This window comes from Ursus americanus, chromosome 22 (assembly GCF_024610735.1).
Source record: "Ursus americanus isolate L20-20 chromosome 22, mUrsAme1.1.p, whole genome shotgun sequence".
NCBI classification, from domain to species: domain Eukaryota; kingdom Metazoa; phylum Chordata; class Mammalia; order Carnivora; family Ursidae; genus Ursus; species Ursus americanus.
Window position 1 is genome coordinate 10,673,865 of NC_142148.1, and position 19,026 is coordinate 10,692,890.

The 19,026-nt window shown below is 56.1% G+C and overlaps 1 protein-coding gene across 2 annotated transcripts in view; it reads right to left on the reverse strand.

Moving 5' to 3' along the window:
• Positions 1-6,095: 6,095 nt before the first annotated feature.
• The window catches only part of BCAS4 (breast carcinoma amplified sequence 4), a 53,879-nt gene continuing 40,948 nt past the window's right edge, over positions 6,096-19,026 (reverse strand). For both annotated transcript variants that reach the window (XM_045771554.2, XM_045771552.2), the window contains one exon: positions 6,096-6,568. In XM_045771554.2, the coding sequence (XP_045627510.2) occupies positions 6,449-6,568 (120 nt within the window). In that variant the 3' untranslated portion in view covers positions 6,096-6,448. The remainder of the gene's footprint in view (positions 6,569-19,026) is intronic.

Sequence of the window (19,026 nt, forward strand, 5' to 3'; positions counted from 1 at the left end):
ACACCGCACTCAGGAAGGTGGGAGGCGGACGTTGAGTCCCCTGCACTCTTCAAAGGAAAGCAAGCTCGTGCAGAATGTAAAACAGAAGAAGGCTGGTTGCTGCAAGGCAGGTAGCCAATCGCTGAAAATCTGACCCCTGTTCTCCCAAAGCTCCAATGTCCCGCGAGTGCAGATTGAAATGCCCGGGGGAGTTCTAACGAGGCCCCGCCCCCAGGGCTTCTGAGGCACTTGCTCCCGGCCCGCCCAGCTGATTCCTCTACACCGCCAAGACTGAGAAGCCTGTTCTAAAGACACACTCCTGAACGTGGCCTACAGCCCGAGCCCTCCCCTGAGTAATACCCTTGTTGCCTGTGGCTTCCGATGTAAGCCCATTTGTTCTGCTTCTCCCCCTTCAACAAACACCAATTGCGCAGCCTAAGAAGCCCCATCTCTACACTCAGAGAGGCGACCTGTATGTAGAAAACAGTTTTTTAAAAATGTTTTTTAAATTTATCTCTACACCCAATGTGGGACTCGAACTCACAACCCTGAGGTCAAGAATCACATGTTCCACCGACTGAGCCAGTCAGGCGCCCCCCCCCCCCCACCTTTTTAAAGTAATGTGGAGACATCCACTGTGGGGCTCGAACTCATGAGCCTGAGATCAACAGCCAGAGAGGCTCCACCCACCGAGCCAGCTAGCGCCCCTGTAGAAGCCGATTTCCCACGCGCAAGCGCCCAAGCATCTCCTGGGTTCACGGTGGGGGGCAAAGAGGAGACGGGGGGGGAGGGGTCTAGAGGGACAGCCCGCAAATCCCCCCCCACCCGGGGAGGGCTCTGTCTGCGGCCACCGTCCTCAGCTCTCTCGCCCATGAGCCCACGGAAGAAACGCACAAACCTTGCTCTCCGGCGCGCGTCGGGCTGGGCTCCGTCTCCTCCGCTGGGGCCTGGCCCCCCCAGAAGAGGGGTGGGAGCGGAGGGCCGCGCTCCGCTTACCGAACCCCACGGGCAAGGCCTCCCGGTGCGAGGGCGCACCGGCCGCGGTCAGGCGTGGCCCTGTGGGGGCACCAGCGGTCTGTCCCCACGGAAGACCCGCGTCGGCCGCAGCGCTCGCCTGACCGCCTTCCTCGCACTCGGCCCCACGGCTCAGCCTCCGCCCCGCAGCCGCGGCCCCGCCGCCTGCGAGCCTCAACTGCGTCCAGCTGACGATCCCTGAGACCAGCTTGGATGCTTTTGAGGCCGCAGCGAGCCCACCGCCCCGGAGGAAATGCGGGGAAAGCGGCCTGAGTCAGAACTGCTTTGAGTTCTTCCAAAGCCAAAGGCAGGTGTGCTCTGGACCCCAGGACAAGGCTGGCCAAGCCCTTCTAGGAGCCCCCAGAGCCCGGGCGCCTTCGAGGGCCCCTCTGCCGGCCCCTGGTATCAGAGTTTCAGCCTGAGCCTCTCTCCACCTCCACTAGGCAGCTTTTTAAGTAACTTCTACACCCAACATGGGGCTTGAACTCACCACCCCAAGATCAACAGTTGTGTGCTTTACCACCTGAGTCGTTCAGGTGCCCCCACCAGGCAGCTCTTTAAGCAATTTTTTCAGCCTTCATTCAAGCTGTGGACCAACTGGAAACAATAAAGCTTTCTGCAGGAGGAAAACAACAAAAAAAGAGTAAGTGGGATTTTGCTTTCAGATGGGGAGGAAAATGCCCTGCCATCTCCAGCTTCCTGGGTCAACAAATCCTCTCCAGAGACCTCCTATCAGTAAATACCTTTGGGGGCGTCTACCCAGCCTCTAACCCTGCTGAGAACTCACCTTTAGACCCCAAGAAGGAGAGCTTTTATCACGAATGGATGTTGGATGTTGGCAGATGCTTTTATCCTGCATCTGTGGAAATGACTGTGTGGTTTTTGACCTTTATTAATAGAGTGTGTGACATTGATTTTCAGAATGTTAAACCGACCTTGCATTCCTGGGAGAGATCCCACTTGGTCATGGGATATAATCCATTTTCTACGTTGCTGGATTCAGTCTGCTGATCCTTTGTTGAGAACTTTTGCATCTGTATTCGCGAGGGATACCGGTCTCCAGTTTTCTTAGGTCTTCGTCCGACTCGGTATCCGTCACTTCCAGAAGGAGGGCCATGGAAAGCACACACTTCTGTAGTAAGACCGCACCCCCTTGTCCCCAGGGAATTCAGAATCGGGGCACAGAGATGCTCGCTGGCCGGCCACTTGCTAACGACACGTAATGACGAGGCAGCGGTCGCTTCCCCCAGCTGCACTTCCTCACATATGCCATATCCCTGGAGTAAATTCTGCACGGGCTAAGGGCCTCTGGCTCTAAGGCTCGCAAATGCACGTGCCCACAGGGGCCAGACAGACAAAATAAATGAGCGACACAGTTGGGCTACGAGAGAAATCTGGAAGAGCGTGACTACGGGAAGCGACTCAGCTGTAGCTCCTCGTTTCTGGCACCAATGTGAGCCCAGCAGTGCCTGATACGCCAGTTTTTAAAGAGAAACTGGAAATCCAGTTCTTTCTGTAGACTGTCCTCATTTTTCATCGCTGGCAACCGATTTCGGTTAATGTTTTGGAATAGGTAAACACCAAAATACCAAAAAGTATAAAAAGAAACCCTGAAACATGAAAAGTCGACTTCTCACCCAAGACAGAGATTCACTGTTCTCGAATTTGTGTGTGTCCTTCCAGGGAATGTTAATGCCTTTCTCACACAGATGGTAGCGTGTCAGGAGCATCTCTCGGCACCCTGGCTTTCTTACGCTCCTGACACTTCCGTACCAGCTCATAAGGAACTCCTAATCTGTTTTTACAACTTCATAGGGTTCCATCCGTCCATGCGTGAGTGTAGACGTACTAGACTGAACCAATCCCCTTACCAATGGACATTTAGGTGCCTTCCAATCTTGGGTTATTTCAACATGTGGAGAATCACCATTTGCATTTGTCATTTCTCGCCTGCGTGTGTCTATTGGGAGGCGAGATCCCTAGAGGTAGAATTACTAGGTCCAAGGGCATACATATTTCTAATGCGCATAGGTACTGCCCACGGGCCTCCACGAGCTTGGTCTCACTAGCAATGCATGAGAACGCTTGCTTCCTCAAAATTTCACTGACAAACAGCATCATCATTAAAAAAAGTTCATGTTTGCCAGCCTAACATAGTGAAACCGGAGGAGTTTCGATATTCTTTCGTACTTGCTGGTACAGATTATCTTCTCGTGTGTTTAAAATGCCTTTTATGGGGCACCTGGATGGCTCAGTCGTTAAGTGTCTGCCTTCGGCTCAGGGCGTGATTCCGGCATTATGGGATCGAGCCCGGCATCAGGCTCCTCCACTGGGAGCCTGCTTCTTCCTCTCCCACTCCCCCTGCTTGTGTTCCCTCTCTCGCTGGCTGTCTGTCAAATAAATAAATAAATCTTTAAATAAAATGCCTTTTACATTTTCTCTTCTGTGAGATGCCTGTTCATACCCTTTGCCCATTTTTCTATGTTGTCTCTTATTTATTTGTAGAAACTGTTTATATACTAGGGAGATTATCCCTTTTTATATAAAATGAGCTGCACAGATATTTTTCCCAATTTGTCACTTGTCTTTTTGGTCATTTGTCTTTTGAATTTGCTTAGGATTTCTTGTTTTGTTTGGATTTTTTTTTTTTTGGTGGAGTTTTCAGTTTGTTTTTGCCATTCAGAGGATTTAACTTTTATATATATATATATATATATATATATATATATATATATATATATATATATATATATAAAATCAAATGTATCTTTAAGTCTTCTGGATGTTGAATGATTCTCCAATGTTTCTTCCTTCTTAAATGAATTCATTTTATACATCTAACTCGTCCTTAATCCATTTGGAATTTTGGAAATGTTCCTGGTGTACAGAGTGAGGTATGGAACTCGCTTTATTTTTTCCAGATGGTTACCCAGTTGTCTCAACACGAAAACATTTTTAAACAGTTCAGGGTAAACCACACATTTCTGCCAACGCGTGGGCCACCTTCTTGAAACCTCTTACTTTGACAGACATGAAGTTCACGTCCACTGGCAAAGGAGGGAGGTGGTTGACTAAGGAAGAGCCTAGCTCTCCTGAAATTTTGCAATGCCCTTTATACTGGTGTCCCACAAAAGAACACTTCCTGGGCTGCAAAGTGACCCTGGCAAGGGCTGTGGGGACGGCTCGAGCTAGCAGCCAAGGCTTTCCTTTACCTGACAGGACATCAGCTCACCCGGCACAAGGACAATGCTTCCAGAACACCAGCAAAGGGCTGAGGTCGGAGGCGCTGGCAGGCTCTGTGTCCTGGCCTGCCTTCCCCCCAGGCGTCCCCAAGTGTCCCTCCACGTTCACTGTTTGGCATCAGGACTCCCAGCAAACTTGGAATGGCCAATCCTCGTTCATGAGTCAGCTATCCCCACGGATGCTCTCATGCAACCTCTCCCCTCCTCGCGGACCTGGGGGAAAGCGGGTGTCCCTGAAAGGGTTCAAGGACAGCAGAACGCAGAGAGGGCTAGTGCATGCTTCCACGTGTTCTCACTCCGAGATTGAAGGGCGGTCCCTAAGTCACTCGCTGTGGACGCTCCTGGATGCCACCTCAACTGAGAAATAGCACAAAAGTTGGCCCTTTTCCTGCCAGGCCAATCACCATCGCAACACCACCCACAGCAGTGCCCGCTGCCAGCCCTGAGGCCAGCGCTCACAGTGGTCCCCTCATTTCGTCCACACCAACACCCCCCAGTGGGCAGGTGCCCTTGTTCGCTGCATTCTCACTGAGGAAGCCGGGCTCAGAGAGGGTAAGCAAGTAGCCCAGGGCCACACGGCTGAGGTGTGCAGACGACGTTGGTGCCACCCAGGCAGGCTGACCTCAGAGCCTAGAAGCTCTTCGCCGCAGTCTTGTGGCTCTCTATTTTAGGACACTCACAGTGCTGTGGCTTGATCACATGACGCTCCCTTTCACCTCTCCCTGGCCCCGGCGTCAGGCCCTGAAAGGAGAAAGAGGCCTGGGTGTCTCCAGCAAACCAACATATACTTGGCCTTCCGGAAACGGGTGTCCTCACCGCCTGTCTGAAAAATTAACTTTCCCTCCAATCCCTGCTTGCCCTGAGCGGACACACTGAGAGCAGTCCCGAGGCTGAGCAACCTGCAGCACGCGTGTAGTGACAGGCACGGTGTCAGCCAGGGAAGCCGGACACACAGACGGCGCCACGTGGGCCCCGGCCACTCATCCACCCGTCACACGGAGTACAGACGCCAGCGACGCCCGTCTGTCCCAATTGATGGCAGCGTGCTGTGAGCCCGGCGCGGGTGTGGGAAAATTCAGTGAACCCGCCACCTAGGCGAACCTTTCTGGATGTAAACTACACTTCCGTCATTTAACACGAGGTATACAAGCTTTTTTACTAAAAAAATAATTTCCACAGGAAAATGCTGGCTCTTGTTGAACCAAGGCATCCACCTATATCTTTTTTTAAGATTTATTGATTTATTTTAGAGAAAAAGAGAGAGAATGGGAGAGCAGGGAGAGGGGTGGAGGGAAAGGGAGAGAGAGAATCCCAAGCCAACTCTGCACTGACTGAGCAGGGAGCCTGACTCAAGGCTCAATCCCATGACCAACTGAGCCACCCAGGAGCCTCTGGCCTGTATCTTTAATTCCAAAAGTGTGTCCTGAAATTAGCAAGATCCAGCTTTTTCCTTGCTTCTCTACTGCTCTCTCTCCTGATTATGTTAGATTTCCTTGAAATTCGGACGCAGGTCTGCAGTTCAGTTGTGTGTGTGTGTGTGTGTGTGTGTGTGTGTGTGTGTGTGTGTGTGTGTTTTCTTGGCTCCGTGAGGAATTAGAGAAAAAAAAAAACCAAGCAGAATTATTCATCACCCAGGTGAGAAATCTGGAAGTCCAGGACAAGAGCAGGAAACTCACCCACATGAAATGAAATTAAGGCCAACCCACCGTTGGAGACCCCTGGAAATCCTCGCGATCCCTCCATTCTTGCTGGGGATCCAAAGGCCAGGTGACGGGCGTCCCGATGAGCAGATTCGGAAGGTCAGGCTTGTGTCGGTGTCAGGAGCTCCCTTCGAGAAAACACTTGCACCCAGACCACACATGACCTCTTGACACCTTTATTGAGATGATTCACAGGCCAGCGGGCACTGGGGTTCGCAGACAAATCAACCACCACAGATGACCCTGGAGCCACGTGCCTGGTGGCACCAAGCGGACCCCCCACGACTCCCACGCAAAGCCCTTCACAGAGAGACGGGGGGCTCCGAGTCCTGGGGACCTACAACCTCAGTGGTTGCTCAGACCCCCGGAACCCAGAACACCGGCGGGAAGCGCCTGGTCCAGCTCAGCGCTCGGGCAGCACACACGGGGGCCCCCAGTGCGTCTCCGAACCCGTGGTTTCACGTGCAGCGAGGGAGGGGGTCAAAGCACGCACTGACAACGACAGGACAGGGCTCACAGGTGCCGGCGCGGGGGGCCGGGGGGCCGCAGGGCGGCATGGCCAGCGGCCGCGGGGAAGTAGTCCTCCGTGCGGTACAGCGCGGGCAGCTCGAAGGGCAGTGGCGCCGGCGGGTTCTGCAACGACAGAAAACGAGCGGCCCCGTGAGCCTCTGGAACCCCTCGCTCGGTGACCCAAGAGTTCCATTCGAGGCATGAACTCAGCCCACGGGGAGCGTTGCCCCTGTGACAAGGCTGCCACGGTCCTTCGGTGGCCCTGCCTGGGACAGCCAACGCCGGGCCCCCAGAGCGCTGCCGGCGTGGGGACGCACCTGTCTGATAGTGACCGAAAAGGCAGGTGTCGCTCAGGCCCGCACGCATGTGTGCGTGTGTGTGTGTGTGTGTGTGTGTGTGCACGTGAGCTCTGCGGGGCACCCTGGAGCCGGGCACACAGCCTGCTGCTGGGCAACTGGGGGGCGGGCTGAGCATTCTTTCACCGGGTCCCCATCTGTGCCTCCTCGAGTCAGTGCCATCTGAATGTGTTACTTTTTCAAAAAAAAAATCAAGCCATTTTAAGAAGTGTTCACTTCTATCTGGTGCGGATCTTTGTTGCGAAGGCTGGGAAGAAGAGATTTTCCATCAAGCAGCCCTCCCCAAGCTCCGGGTGGTGAGACCCTTTCTGGGGGAGAAACCGGTTTCACAGAGGACCACGTCAGACAGGGCTTCTCAAACGTGTCTGCACGGTGCCCCCGCCCCCCGGGGTATTTCAAAGTCCCCAGATGGTTCCCATGCGGAGCCAGGGCTGATTGCAATGACTCTGGCCGCCTTGGAGGAGGGAGACTGGGCCCTGCTGGGAGATGGGCAGGTATGTGGGGCTCAGAGGTGCACAGGTCCTTCACATCTCCACCAGAGGCCCCTCTCGCCACCCTCCCCATTACCCCCACCCTCCCCATTACCCCCACCCTCCCCATTACCCCCACTCCCTTGACTTCTCTCCTTTGATTGTCCAATCTCCTGGCCCCCTGCACCTGAGACCCACTCTGAGCGGCCTGCAGGTGCAGGTGCCAGGGCAGAGGTGGGGTGGGGTGGGAGCTCTGGCCCACCACCAGCAACAGCTCTCCCAAAGCCCAGCACCCCTGCCTGTCCCACACTGTGCTGTGTGCATACTCGGCCTCCCCACACACTTGTTCCCCCCAGTGACCATCATCCCCATTGTGGAGGTGGGGAAACCAAGGCTCAGGGGGGTGCCTGACCCATGTCCCGAGTCCTCCAAGCGTCCACCCACTCCCCCACCAGGTCCTGAGAGCCCAGGCCAACCAGGGCCCACCTGTGCAGAAGACAGCAGCCCCAGCCATCCTGGGCTCGCTGGCGGGGGAGACAAAGGAAACAACAGAACAACATTGCCACGTGAGCGCTAACGGTGGGGAGCTGCAGGGACCTTTGGAAACTGGAGGAGGCTCACCTCCCCTGGGGGGGCGGGTCAGGGAGGTTTCCAGGGGCTGGAGCAGGCAGGGCAGCCTTCCAGACTGAGGAATGGCATGTCACGGTGCTGTGGCGGGGAGGGAGGGGCACTTGGGGACTCCGGCGGCTCGGTCTGGAGTGGGGCCAGGTCACTGTGTGGACAGAGATGAGGCTATAAACCAGGGCCGGGTCATGTGGGCTCTCGGGGGCCGTGACAAGAGCTTCATCCCAAGGGGCCAGGGAGCCACTGAAGTCACTAATCGGGAGTATGTGTGTGGAGTTCGGTGTTTCAGAAAGAGCAGAACTGAGGGAAAGACGGGAGCAGGGAGGAGGCTGTGGCCAGGATTCCCTAAAGAGAAGCAGTGGGGTTTAGGGCGGGAGTGGACAGATTCTCATGTCTGAGCCCCAAAGCCCTGAACTTTCCCCCACAGAAGGAAACCATTAAAGTATTTCACGTAAGAATGTGCTCAGGTGTCTGAGGTCTAAGTACCTCCCTGCGTCACGATCCCACAGCTGGAAAACCAGGGTGAGCCATTCACCTTGGCCAAGGGCCAGCCTCGTGGAAGGGCAACAGAACATTCCATCTGTCAACCCTGTGTCAGCCATTCTTGGCTCAGCCTACTTGGGGGTACTTGAGGCCCAGGCCTACCACCTGCCCCCTTTTTCTAGCACCTTCCAGGGCTGCCCCCTGCTGCCGTGGACGGGATGCAGGCCTCTAGTAGCTCCATGACCACAGTGTGACTGAGAAATGAGCCACGAGATACATCTCACAGCCTGAGGGATGCAACGTGTAGGCGGCCCATACGCTTAGAATCTCTTCACCCTTTTCTCCTAAAAACTGGTCATTGTAGTAATCTAGAAAATGCAACTTCCAAGCGAGTAATGACAGCCTGAAGATCAGCAACCTGGTCCTGACACATGGGGGTCAAAGAGCATTACGTGATCCTGAACAGACAGGTCGCTTTTCCTAATACTCAGGTCCCCGGCAAGGAAAGGGGCCCAAGAGGGGCAGTGTGGCCCCATCCTGACCCCCTGTTCTTTTTGAAATAGTTCTACCATTCAAAAGGGGGTGCCTCTGAATGGGTAAGACACCCCTCCCAGGGATAGGCCTTCTGCCTCCTCCTTCAAGGAGAGAGACTTCAAAAAAAGGAAGAAAATCAACACAATGAGGACAGAACCAAGAAGTCACCCTAAGAGCCTCCTAGTGGCCCCGAACCAAACTCCCGCCAACTTCTTAGAGCACGTGGGGGAATGTGGGATGGTGACTCATTGCTGGTTGGAGAACTAAGCCTGAAGTCAGCCAGCAAGGGGTGACCTGTGATGAGCCAGGGGGCTCCAAATGTGGCCTCAGGGGTACAAATTCTGCTCCTAGACAGCAGGTGGCCGTGAGGCGGACAAGAGCCTGTCTAGCCTCCACTGCCCGCCAGGATCCTGATCTTCTTGCAAGATCACTTGCGTCTGCACCAGACCTGGCGGCCCTCCCCACCCCCTACAGCTCAGGTGGGGGCTGGGCTGGGGGGGGGGGTGCAGGGAAGGCCTGACCCGCCCGAGCTGTGACTGGTTCAGGGCTGAGCTTGTGACCTGAGCTGGGCCAATGAGAATCAGCCTGGGGACTCTCACTACTGAGACAGGGATGCCACCGCCCCCAGGTTCGCGGGTGGGGAGTGGGGTTGGGGGGGAAGGGGGATGGGCCACAAGCCTGAGGGCCACTTCTGCCACCACAGTGCAGGGCCTGCCTGGGATTGAAGCCAAGGCAGGCACATGGGGCTGGGAGACGGAGTGAGACGAAGTCTGACGCTATCATTTGAGCAGCTCCATCCATTACTGCCTGAGGCGGGAGTTGCCCTGGGCCGTTTCCTGCCATGAGCCATAGACCTCTCTTGTTTGCTTCCGCCAACTTGACCTGGGTTGCTGTCACTCGCAACCAGGCTTCCTAAAACAATAAACCCACAGTGGAGCCAGTGCGTACTTGCAAACCAGAGGCTTGAATCAGCAGGTAAGGGCTGGTGTGCGAGGCTGAAAATAGCCAGATGCCCCAGCTACTGCTGGGAAGGAGACCACATCCTGCAAGCCAGGCCCCAATCACAGACACTTCAGGACGCCATGGAAACCCAGGCCTCCACACCCATTTTCTCCCAGCAACCTGCAAAACTGGGGTCCTCCCTATGTCTCAGAAGTGGTGGGAGCCAGGGGACCAGGGAGCTGGGGTCCACCAGGCCTGTCCAGCTCGAAGCCCAGCCTTTGCCCATTCCCAGACAGGGCCCAAGTCTTTGGGGACCAAGCAGCAAACCCAAACCCTTGAGAATCTCAGGGGGGACTTCAGAGATATCTACCTCCCACCCTTCTCCTTCTACAGATTCCCCAGGGTGGGGTGGGGATGGGGGTGCTGCCAGGTAAGCAGGGAGGAGTGTCCAACTCCAGGATCCCCAGCTCCCAGCCTGCAGGCAGGAATGTTCCACCTGCCTGAGACTGGTTGGGAGATGGGGCAGTCTGACCCTGCAGGTCCCGGCCTCTGCCACGCCCCCTTTCTCTGAGTCTCCCTTCACTGTCCCCTCTGCCCCCAGCCCAGAGCTCGTCTGCCAGCTTACCGCGCTGGGCCTGGCCTGCTCTCCGCCGTCTACCCACATTCTCGCATCCTCACTTCCATCCTGGACACCCGAGTTCTCAAACCTGTAGCCCACACACCAGACGGATGTGCCTGGTCGGCTTCATGATGTCTAAAAAATGGAATTAATTGCAAACGTGTAACAAATCCGGAGATTTCTCATGAAAACCAGACTGCCAGCTTCTGTTGGAAAGTCAGATGATCTGGCAGCTCCGGGCCCACAAAGCTCCTCGTGGGCTCTGGGTGGCCGAGCTGAGGAGCAGGGGGTGCTCTCCTGGGGTCCAGAGCCCTCCCAGCCCCCTCACCATTTCTACAGCCTGCTGCTGCCGGCACACACCTCACGGTTGGCCAGCCTGCCAGTCTGGGCCACCAGGAAGGTTCTTTTCAGACGAGCCCCCACATGGCTGCTACAGGACTGGGTTCAGGGCAGATCACTGTCTCCTAAAGCGATGCTCACCCACCTCAGGGTCTTGGCTTGCCCTGTACCACCTGCTCACTTGTTTCCAGAAATTTCCACCCCCTCCCTGGAAGTCCTGACCCACCTTGTGTCTCCCTCACTGCACATCCCGAATCCTGGTCTGCTTTCTGCTCGGGCTAGGGTCTGCAAGCTTGTTCTGTCACAGCCCAGACAGTAAACACGTGAGGCTTTGCAAGCCACAGGTCTCTGTCGCAACGACTCAACTCTGCCCTTGAAGTCCCACAGCAGCCACAGATCAATGCACAAACCAGCGGCTCGGCGTGTGCCAGGGAGACTTCACAGAACAGTGGCAGGCCAGATGTGGACCCCCGGCCATGGTTTGCCCCTGAATGAAATCTGTCTTTCTAAAGAGATCAGGACAAAATCCCTTCCCTCCATCTCCCATATAATGGGCACTGGGTCATAGGTCACCAGACCCGGGCTGGAGGATTCCGGCCCAGGCCCACCGAGCTGACTGTCCCAGGCCTGAGTGCTGTTCGGTTGGCTGCCCTCGGGCCATCACTCCAGCTCTGGCCTGTCCTACCTCACCCAGCAGCCTCCCTGCCAGAAGAAGCAGGCCACGGGGCAGCCCCACTCGTGGGCTGGCTTCCGAGGTCCACAGGGTCAGCCCCAGAGCCTGGTCAAGCCCTGGGGGACTGAGGCCCCAGGCCGACCTTGTGCAGCAGAGCTCGAAGCCCAGAGGCCCACACTCCTCCCCTAGGTCACCAGGCACTCCCAGGCCTCTGGGGCTTGGGAGAGGCTCCCCCCACTACAATCACTACACCTGCTGCCCCAGGCTCCACACAGTGTCTGTGACCCGCCCCGCCTCCAGCCCTCTTCAAGGTCCAGTTTTCTCTGGGCCTTGAGCTTCACCGGAGCTTAGCTGCCCCTCCCCTTGATGGGGCTGCACTTGGCAACTGGCTTCCAAAGAGAATATGAAAAGGAAAAGGAACTGCTCAGGAGGAACCTGGCAAACGCTACCTGAGTCAGGTGGTCAAGGTCAACACCATCAGTGATACATCTTGTGGACAGCCTCTGCCCTGGGTGTGACGAAGGCACTTCACCTCTGCGGTCTTCCTCCCCAAACCCATAGCCCCGATCTAACCACGAGAAAAACATCAGATTGGCCCTAATAGAGGGGTATTGTACAAAATCCCCAACCAATATTCCTCAAAGCTGTCAAGGTCATCAAAATCCAGGAAAGTCTGAGAAGCCATCCTAGACCAGAGAGGCTAAGGAGGCATGAACTAAACACAACGTGGTTGGTAACTTGGATGCAATCCTGGAACAGAGAAAGACATAAGGGAAAAACTAGCAAAATCTGAATAACTAAGGAGTTTAGATATTAGCAATCCACCGAGGTTGGTCCCCTCGCTGGGACAACACACCACCGTAAATACGGTCGTAACAATGAGGGGAACCCGGTGAAGGGTACATGGGAACTCTCTGTATTATCACAGCAACCTGTTTCTAATACTAAAATTAAAAAAACAAAGCTGGGGGGAAGGGAAGAAAAGCAACAGACTGAAGAAACAGCTCGATCTGCACAGACCAAGCCCCCAGCCTCTCCACACCCACAGCGACTGAGTACTGAGCACTTTCTGAGCACCCAGCCCACGATGAGCCCTGAAAGTTCACAGCCCCCCTCTCTTACAGCTGCTGAGAGAGGCAGGTATCCTCAATCCCATTTCGCAGAAGAGGAAACTGAGGGTCAAAGAGGCACTAGCCCGAGATCAGCCAGTTGGAAAGTGGTAGAGCTGGATTGGAACCCAGGGCCACCCAGCCCCAGCACCGAGCCAGGACCCAGGGAGCCCCAGGGCTGAGTGGAATTGGGGGTGCGCTCTGGGTGCAAGGCCCGGGATGTCCCTTTATCGCCTGCTTTCCAGCCTTAGGACATCAGGAGCCCCCACCCCCACCCCTTCTGGCCGACTCCGAGATCGCAAACTGGTGGCCTTTGCTTAGCATCTGGCCCGCAGACACGACTGGTTTGGCTCATGCAAATTTAAACATGAGTTAGCTGCCAACATGGAAGAACTGGGATGTTTCAAATAAATACTGAGTTCCTATTTCTCCTGAAAGGAGCGATCCGGCCACACTGGGCCCGCATTCCTGTGGGGTGCAGGGAGCTGGCCCCTCTAGACAGGGCATGTGCCGCCCGGCTCGCCGCCATCCCCGCCCGGCCTGACTCACTCGTCCGCAGGACCTGCCGGGCCCCGTGGGCATCAGAGCTGGCACTGGCTCCAGGCTCACGTCACATCGCTCAGACACGGGGCTGTCGAGGAGCTGGATGGAGAAGGCGTTGCTTCCCGTCCCTTGCCCTGGGCCCCATGGGCTGGGAACCGCCAGCCTGGGGCTACCGCCAAGCCCAGTGGCTGCTGCCCTTACCGTCTTCCTGACTGCTCACAGGAGCCTGGGAGGCAGGCACTGAGACGGTGCCTGTTTCGTGGAGGACAAAGCAGGCTTGAGGAGGAGCGGGTGGGTCACATGCCCAGGGTCACCCAGCTGGTAAAAGGCCGAGCTAGGAATCAAAGTGGGCTCTCATGAGCTTTGGACCCTGCACCCCGCCAGAGCCAGCCCACAGGACCTTCCCCTCGGTCCCAGCCTCCCTGCTCCGTCCCAGCCGAGGGCTTTCTGCACCTCAGGCCACGCCTGGCTATTCTGCCTGCAACGTTCTGTGTCTGCTCCAGGGCCCCAAGTCTTCCAGAATGCTCTGACAGCTGTGAGCAGAGCTCCTCCCATTTCTCTGTAAGCAGCCCCTGCATGTCCAATCCTGCCTGAAGTGCTGGACTGGCCAGCCTCGCCATGCCTACACGAAAGCAGTCCCCCTTGCTCCCCGAACGCTCCCACCCAGCTGGGCCACCAGCCCCAACCTCCGCCAGCCCAGTGACCGGAGCCGCTGGTAGCAGGGGGAGGCTGCTAGGCTCTAGTGACAGAGGAATAGGGCGGGGGGCTCCCACAGCGTGCGGCCCCTGCCCCGAAGGATCCTAGCAGCAGGGCCAAGCTGGTGCAGCCTCGCTACAGGGGATGCTGACCCTGGGCAGCAGCTCTAGAAGGCTCGTGGATCCCCGAGGATTCTGCTTTTAGCTGGAGGAAAAGCGTTAACATGGAAACTAGCAGAGGAGGAGCCCCTGGAAGTCCTGCCAAGATACGGCTACTAAATCCAAACTCACACTCGGTCTGGGAGGGAAGACAGGATGGCCAGGTGGGCGGAGTCACGTCGCGGCTGCCTCCAGAACTCGACCTTCCTGGGGGCCCCAGCTCCTGCCGCAGAGTCTGATCTCTCCACCCTTGACCCGGGCCCTGCTTATTGCATGCCTTCCACCACCCCCCGCCCTGGCCCTGCTCAGAGCCCCTCTTCCCAGAGTCCTGGCTCCCCCTCCAGTTGATGCTTTCCATCGGAGCCCTCCTGTTTGAACACTGAGGCCCCTGGGCTTTGCTTCTCATCCCACGGCCGCTGATGGAACTGTCTGCCTGCTATATACTTACATATGTAATTTTCTTAAATATTCTTCTGTGGTTTTTTTAAAAAGATTTTATTTATTTATTTGAGAACAAGAGTGAGCATGGGCAGGGGGAGAGGGAGAAGCAGACTCTTTGCTGACAGGAAAGCCCCCTGTCGCGGGCTCGATCCTAGGACCCTGAGATCATGACCTGAGCCGGAGGCAGATGCTTAACCGACAGCCACCCAGGCGCCCCTAAATGTGTATTCTTTTTTTTTTTTTTAAGATTTTATTTATTTATTTATTTATTTATTTATTTATTTATTTATTTATTTATTTAACAGAGAGAGACAGCCAGCGAGAGAGGGAACACAAGCGGGGGGAGTGGGAGAGAAAGAAGCAGGCTCCCAGGGGAAGAGCCCGACGTGGGGCTCGATCCCAGAACTCCGGGATCACGCCCTGAGCCGAAGGCAGACGCTTAACGACTGAGCCACCCAGGCACCCCTAAATGTGTATTCTTAATTGAGCACCTGCTACGTTCCAGAGACCCAAATCCACACAGGTATCACAAAGCCCTTTTACAGATGAGCAAACTGAGGCTTTCAGTGGTTACGTGACTCACTGTGAGGCCTGCCCACTGCCCAAACTGGCCGCCCGCACCCCACCTGCTTCAATCCCTTCGGCTAACTCTTCCCAGATCCCTCCCCCCATCACCACCGTCGTCCCCTCACTGCCACCTCCCAGCTGCGGCTCTTGCCCATAACCCATCCTCCACACGGCAGCCTGAGGGACTGTCCTAAGAAACAAACCCGACCTCTGGTAAGTGCGCTACTTAGAAGAAAACGCGACTCCTCACCGTCGCCCTCAGGCCCTGCCGCTGAGGTCACCGACAGGTACTTGTCCGGCCAAACCCAGACCACATTGGGTCCCACTTGGCCTCCACCGGGCTGAGTGTCTTTACTAGTATTGTTGCTTCTGTTTGTCTGCTTGCTTGTGTTCTCCTGTTTTTGAATGAAATGCCACTTCTCTTGGAAAGATGGATCTCCAGCTTCTCAGTTAAAAAACCCGGAGCTCTGGTGTACCAGTGGTGAGGACGAGCTGGTGCCAAGCTGTGGCCGCCCCCTTTCAGAGGGGACACGTGCTCTTGCCTCAGCCACCTGCCTGGCCCCGAGAGCTGGGGTTTGTGATCCCAGAACCGTATGATCCAGCCTGACTCTAAACCCCGTCTGTCACCTGCCAGCATTCACAATGCTCCAGCCTGGAAACCTCTTCCTGGACCTCCCCAGGGTCTGTCCTGACTTGGACCCTTGAACTTGCTATTCCCCTTAAGGCTTTGCCACTAGGGTCTTCTCGTGCTGGTGTCTTCCTTCCGACCCTTCTAAGGGACCCCCGATTTCACCGGTCACCTTCCCTCCCCCGCTGCACCACGAAGGAGTGTATCCTGTCTGCCTCTTTCCTCAGTCTCCCCACCTGGCTGAGCTCCGTGGGGATGGGACCTGTGTCAGTCTCCAGGGCCACAGCCCCAGGGAGGAGACGCTGAGGCCAAAAGAAATGAATGAACTTGAATGTGCTCAACACCTGAGGCAGAGCAGGAAGGGCTGGGCTCTTGCCAAGTCAGGGCTCAGAAGCCCGAGGCCAATGGTGACAAACATCATCTCCAGATGGGGACAGCCGAAGGGGTGGCTCGAGGCTGGCATCCCCGCCCTGCCAGGTCTGTGCCCCACTCGTGGAGACACCAGGTCATGTTAAAAATAAAACACACTCAAAGCAACGCGCTGGCCTGGATGGGAGCCTAGGACGGAAAACGGTTGTCTACGAAAAGTCTGCTGAAAGCCAAGCCAGGCCAGAAGCGTAGTGAATAGTACTGGACCCACGTCCGTGCCTTCGTGCCGTGAGAGGACAGTGAAGGAAAGGGGTTAGGGGCCGGCGGGAACTCGGTATTGCCTTTACGAGCTTTCTGCAAATCTGAAATCATCCAAGATAGAAAGGTCATTTAAAAATAAGTAAACAAATGAAGTGTGTTCATGGCAGCATCTGCAAAGCGCCGAGCCCACGACACAGATAAGAGCTGTTAAATCACAACGCCAGTGTCGTCAGCGACAATCACAGCCGCCGAACCTGACGTTACTTGAAATGACGGCTCACGGAAACCCCGTGCCGAGCCTCTAACAGTAAACCCCGCTATGCAGATGTGGGGGCTGGGACTCAGCAGGCTTCGGACCTCACTCAGGGTGTGATGCTTGCAGGTGACAAGACGGCCGGCCTCGAAGAGGCAGTCACACAGGCCCTGCACTCCCTCGAACAACTCTGCTGTCACTGCCTTGACATTCGCAATAAGCTTTAACAAAGGGGCCCCGCGAATTCTGCAGCCGGTCCTAGGATCGCTGGGCTCCCAGCGCCTCAGAAAGCTCACTCCCGGATGGCTCCCTGGGGAGTGTGGGGCCAGCACCCTGGGCTGAGGAAACATCATGGCGCAAAGGGTGGCGGCAGGGGCAGCGGTGAATTTGGGGGGGGGACATCGGCGAATGGATTTGGGTGGAGCCAGGACTGACCCACTCTTGGCACAGAGCAAGGAAAGGAAGTTTCTTTCGCAGCCCAGAGCATCAAACCAGCCACCCCCGCCCAGGGGTCTACTCAGTTCAGCAACTGCCTTGTCAGACAGATTCTCCGAGCCCCACAGGAGGCACGCGTATGCCCAGATTCCAGCTACTGGTGGTCCGCCTCCGGACGAGTGTCCGTGGCCTCTCTCAACAGCTGGCCGAGGTCCCCAGCTGGCTACTGTCATGTGGGAGCCACACATTTCCCACTCTGATGCTGGTTATCAATAGAATCCTTGAAGTTTTGTTGGCCGGCCTCAAAGGTGGTTGGCTCCACAAAAGAAAGTTGAAAATAGCACCAATTAGCTCTGGGAAGCAGAAAGCAAACACAGACTCGATCAACCATTTTGTCTGGGTCCCTAACGTGGGCAGCTGTTCTCCATCAAATAAACGAGCCATTAGGGCAAGCACAGAGGTGTCCACCAGAACCAGCAGGTGTTAAGAAGCCGCCTACAGCCCGCCCCATGCCCCCGCCCAGCGTAGAGAAAGACCCTTCGCCCAGGGCTGAGCGGCCTCCTGCAGCTGACGGAGCCTGCCTCAGAGGCACGGCCCAGACTGTCCCCTGTCCCGGGCATCCAGGCAGCCTTGGGAACCTCCTCTCAATCCACCCTTTCTTCAGACCCAGGTGCCTTCAGAGCTCCGGCCTGGGCCTACAAACCTCGGCCGGGTCCCGGGTCTGCATCCTCCAAGCAGGCGGCCTGGACTGTGGCCACCACTTCGATGCCATCCCCATGGCCCCAGCACTCGCCTCGGGAAGCCCTTTTCCAGTAGCTCACCCCCTGTGCTGTCCTGGTCTGATTAAGACATTTTATGCACTGGGCCCCCTGAGAGTGACAAGGGATGATTTTCAAGGTCTGGAAAATAACATCTGAGATGAGAAAAAGAAAAAGAGCTCGAGATGGGGAGAGCAGGAGGTAACTGGAGACGGGGAAGGAGACACAGACAAAGGGAGAGAGAGCCAGAGGGGGACACAGAAACGCCCGAGAGAGAGAAGATGCGGAAACAAGATAGGGGAAACAGAAAAAGCAGAAATGGAGGGAAGGCGGGAGGGGAAGTGGGGGAAACGGGGAAAGAGGGATGACAGGAGGAAGTAAGATGGAAGAGGAGAGGGAAGGATGGGGGCCAGGGAGAAAAGGGAGGCACGCCAGAAAGGGGGCAACGGGGGCAGGTTGGGGACAAGGACCTGGAGTTGAAGAGGAGGTGACAGAAGTGCATTCAGGACCTCTCCAGACCCCAGCCACATCACTACACCAGAGGCCACGAGGAAATACCTGCCAGCACCCTCACCACCTGCTGGCCCCGTCCCTTTGTCAAAGAAATAATATTCCCAAAGGACAGAGGCCGTCTCAGAACAGGTCAGTCTTTGTGGAAGGGACTCCATCTCATCTCAGAGGCAACATTTTGCTCTTCTCCCATGTGGTTCAGGACTCCTGGCAACCCTGGTTCAAACCCTGCACCGCAGAGCCCAGCCAATGGGGCCCAGTCCTCTGGCTACAAAGAGAGAAGGGGGGGAGGGGAGATCCTGAGCGCGCTCCCTCTCTCACACCCACCCCAGAGACCCAGACAGGAGGCAGCCCCACCCCACCTGCAGGGACATCGTGTCTGTCTGTCTGTCTGTTCAGGGCCGGCGATATCCCTGTGCCTGGTATACTTTGATGCTGAACCAGTTCGCACTCAATCATCGACCTGGAGCCCCGCTGCCTCTCTGGGTGACCCCATTCAGCCCTGGGGCCAAAGCCACTGGCTCCATGCTGGACAGCGCCAGCCCTGAATCCCACACTCGCATCTCCAACCGGGGCTCCACCTGCAAACACATCCATACAGACTCGAGTCACACGGCAACTTGGCTGAATCTCCAGGGAATGATGCTGAGCGAGAGCAAGAAAAGCCAATCCTGAAAGGTTACATGGTGTAGGATTCCATTTATAGAACATTTTTGAAATAGCAAAATTTGAGAAACAGAGGGCAGATTAGTGACTGCCGGGGATGGAGCAGGGGTGAAGGTGGTCATGAAGGGACAGCGTGAGATCCCTGTA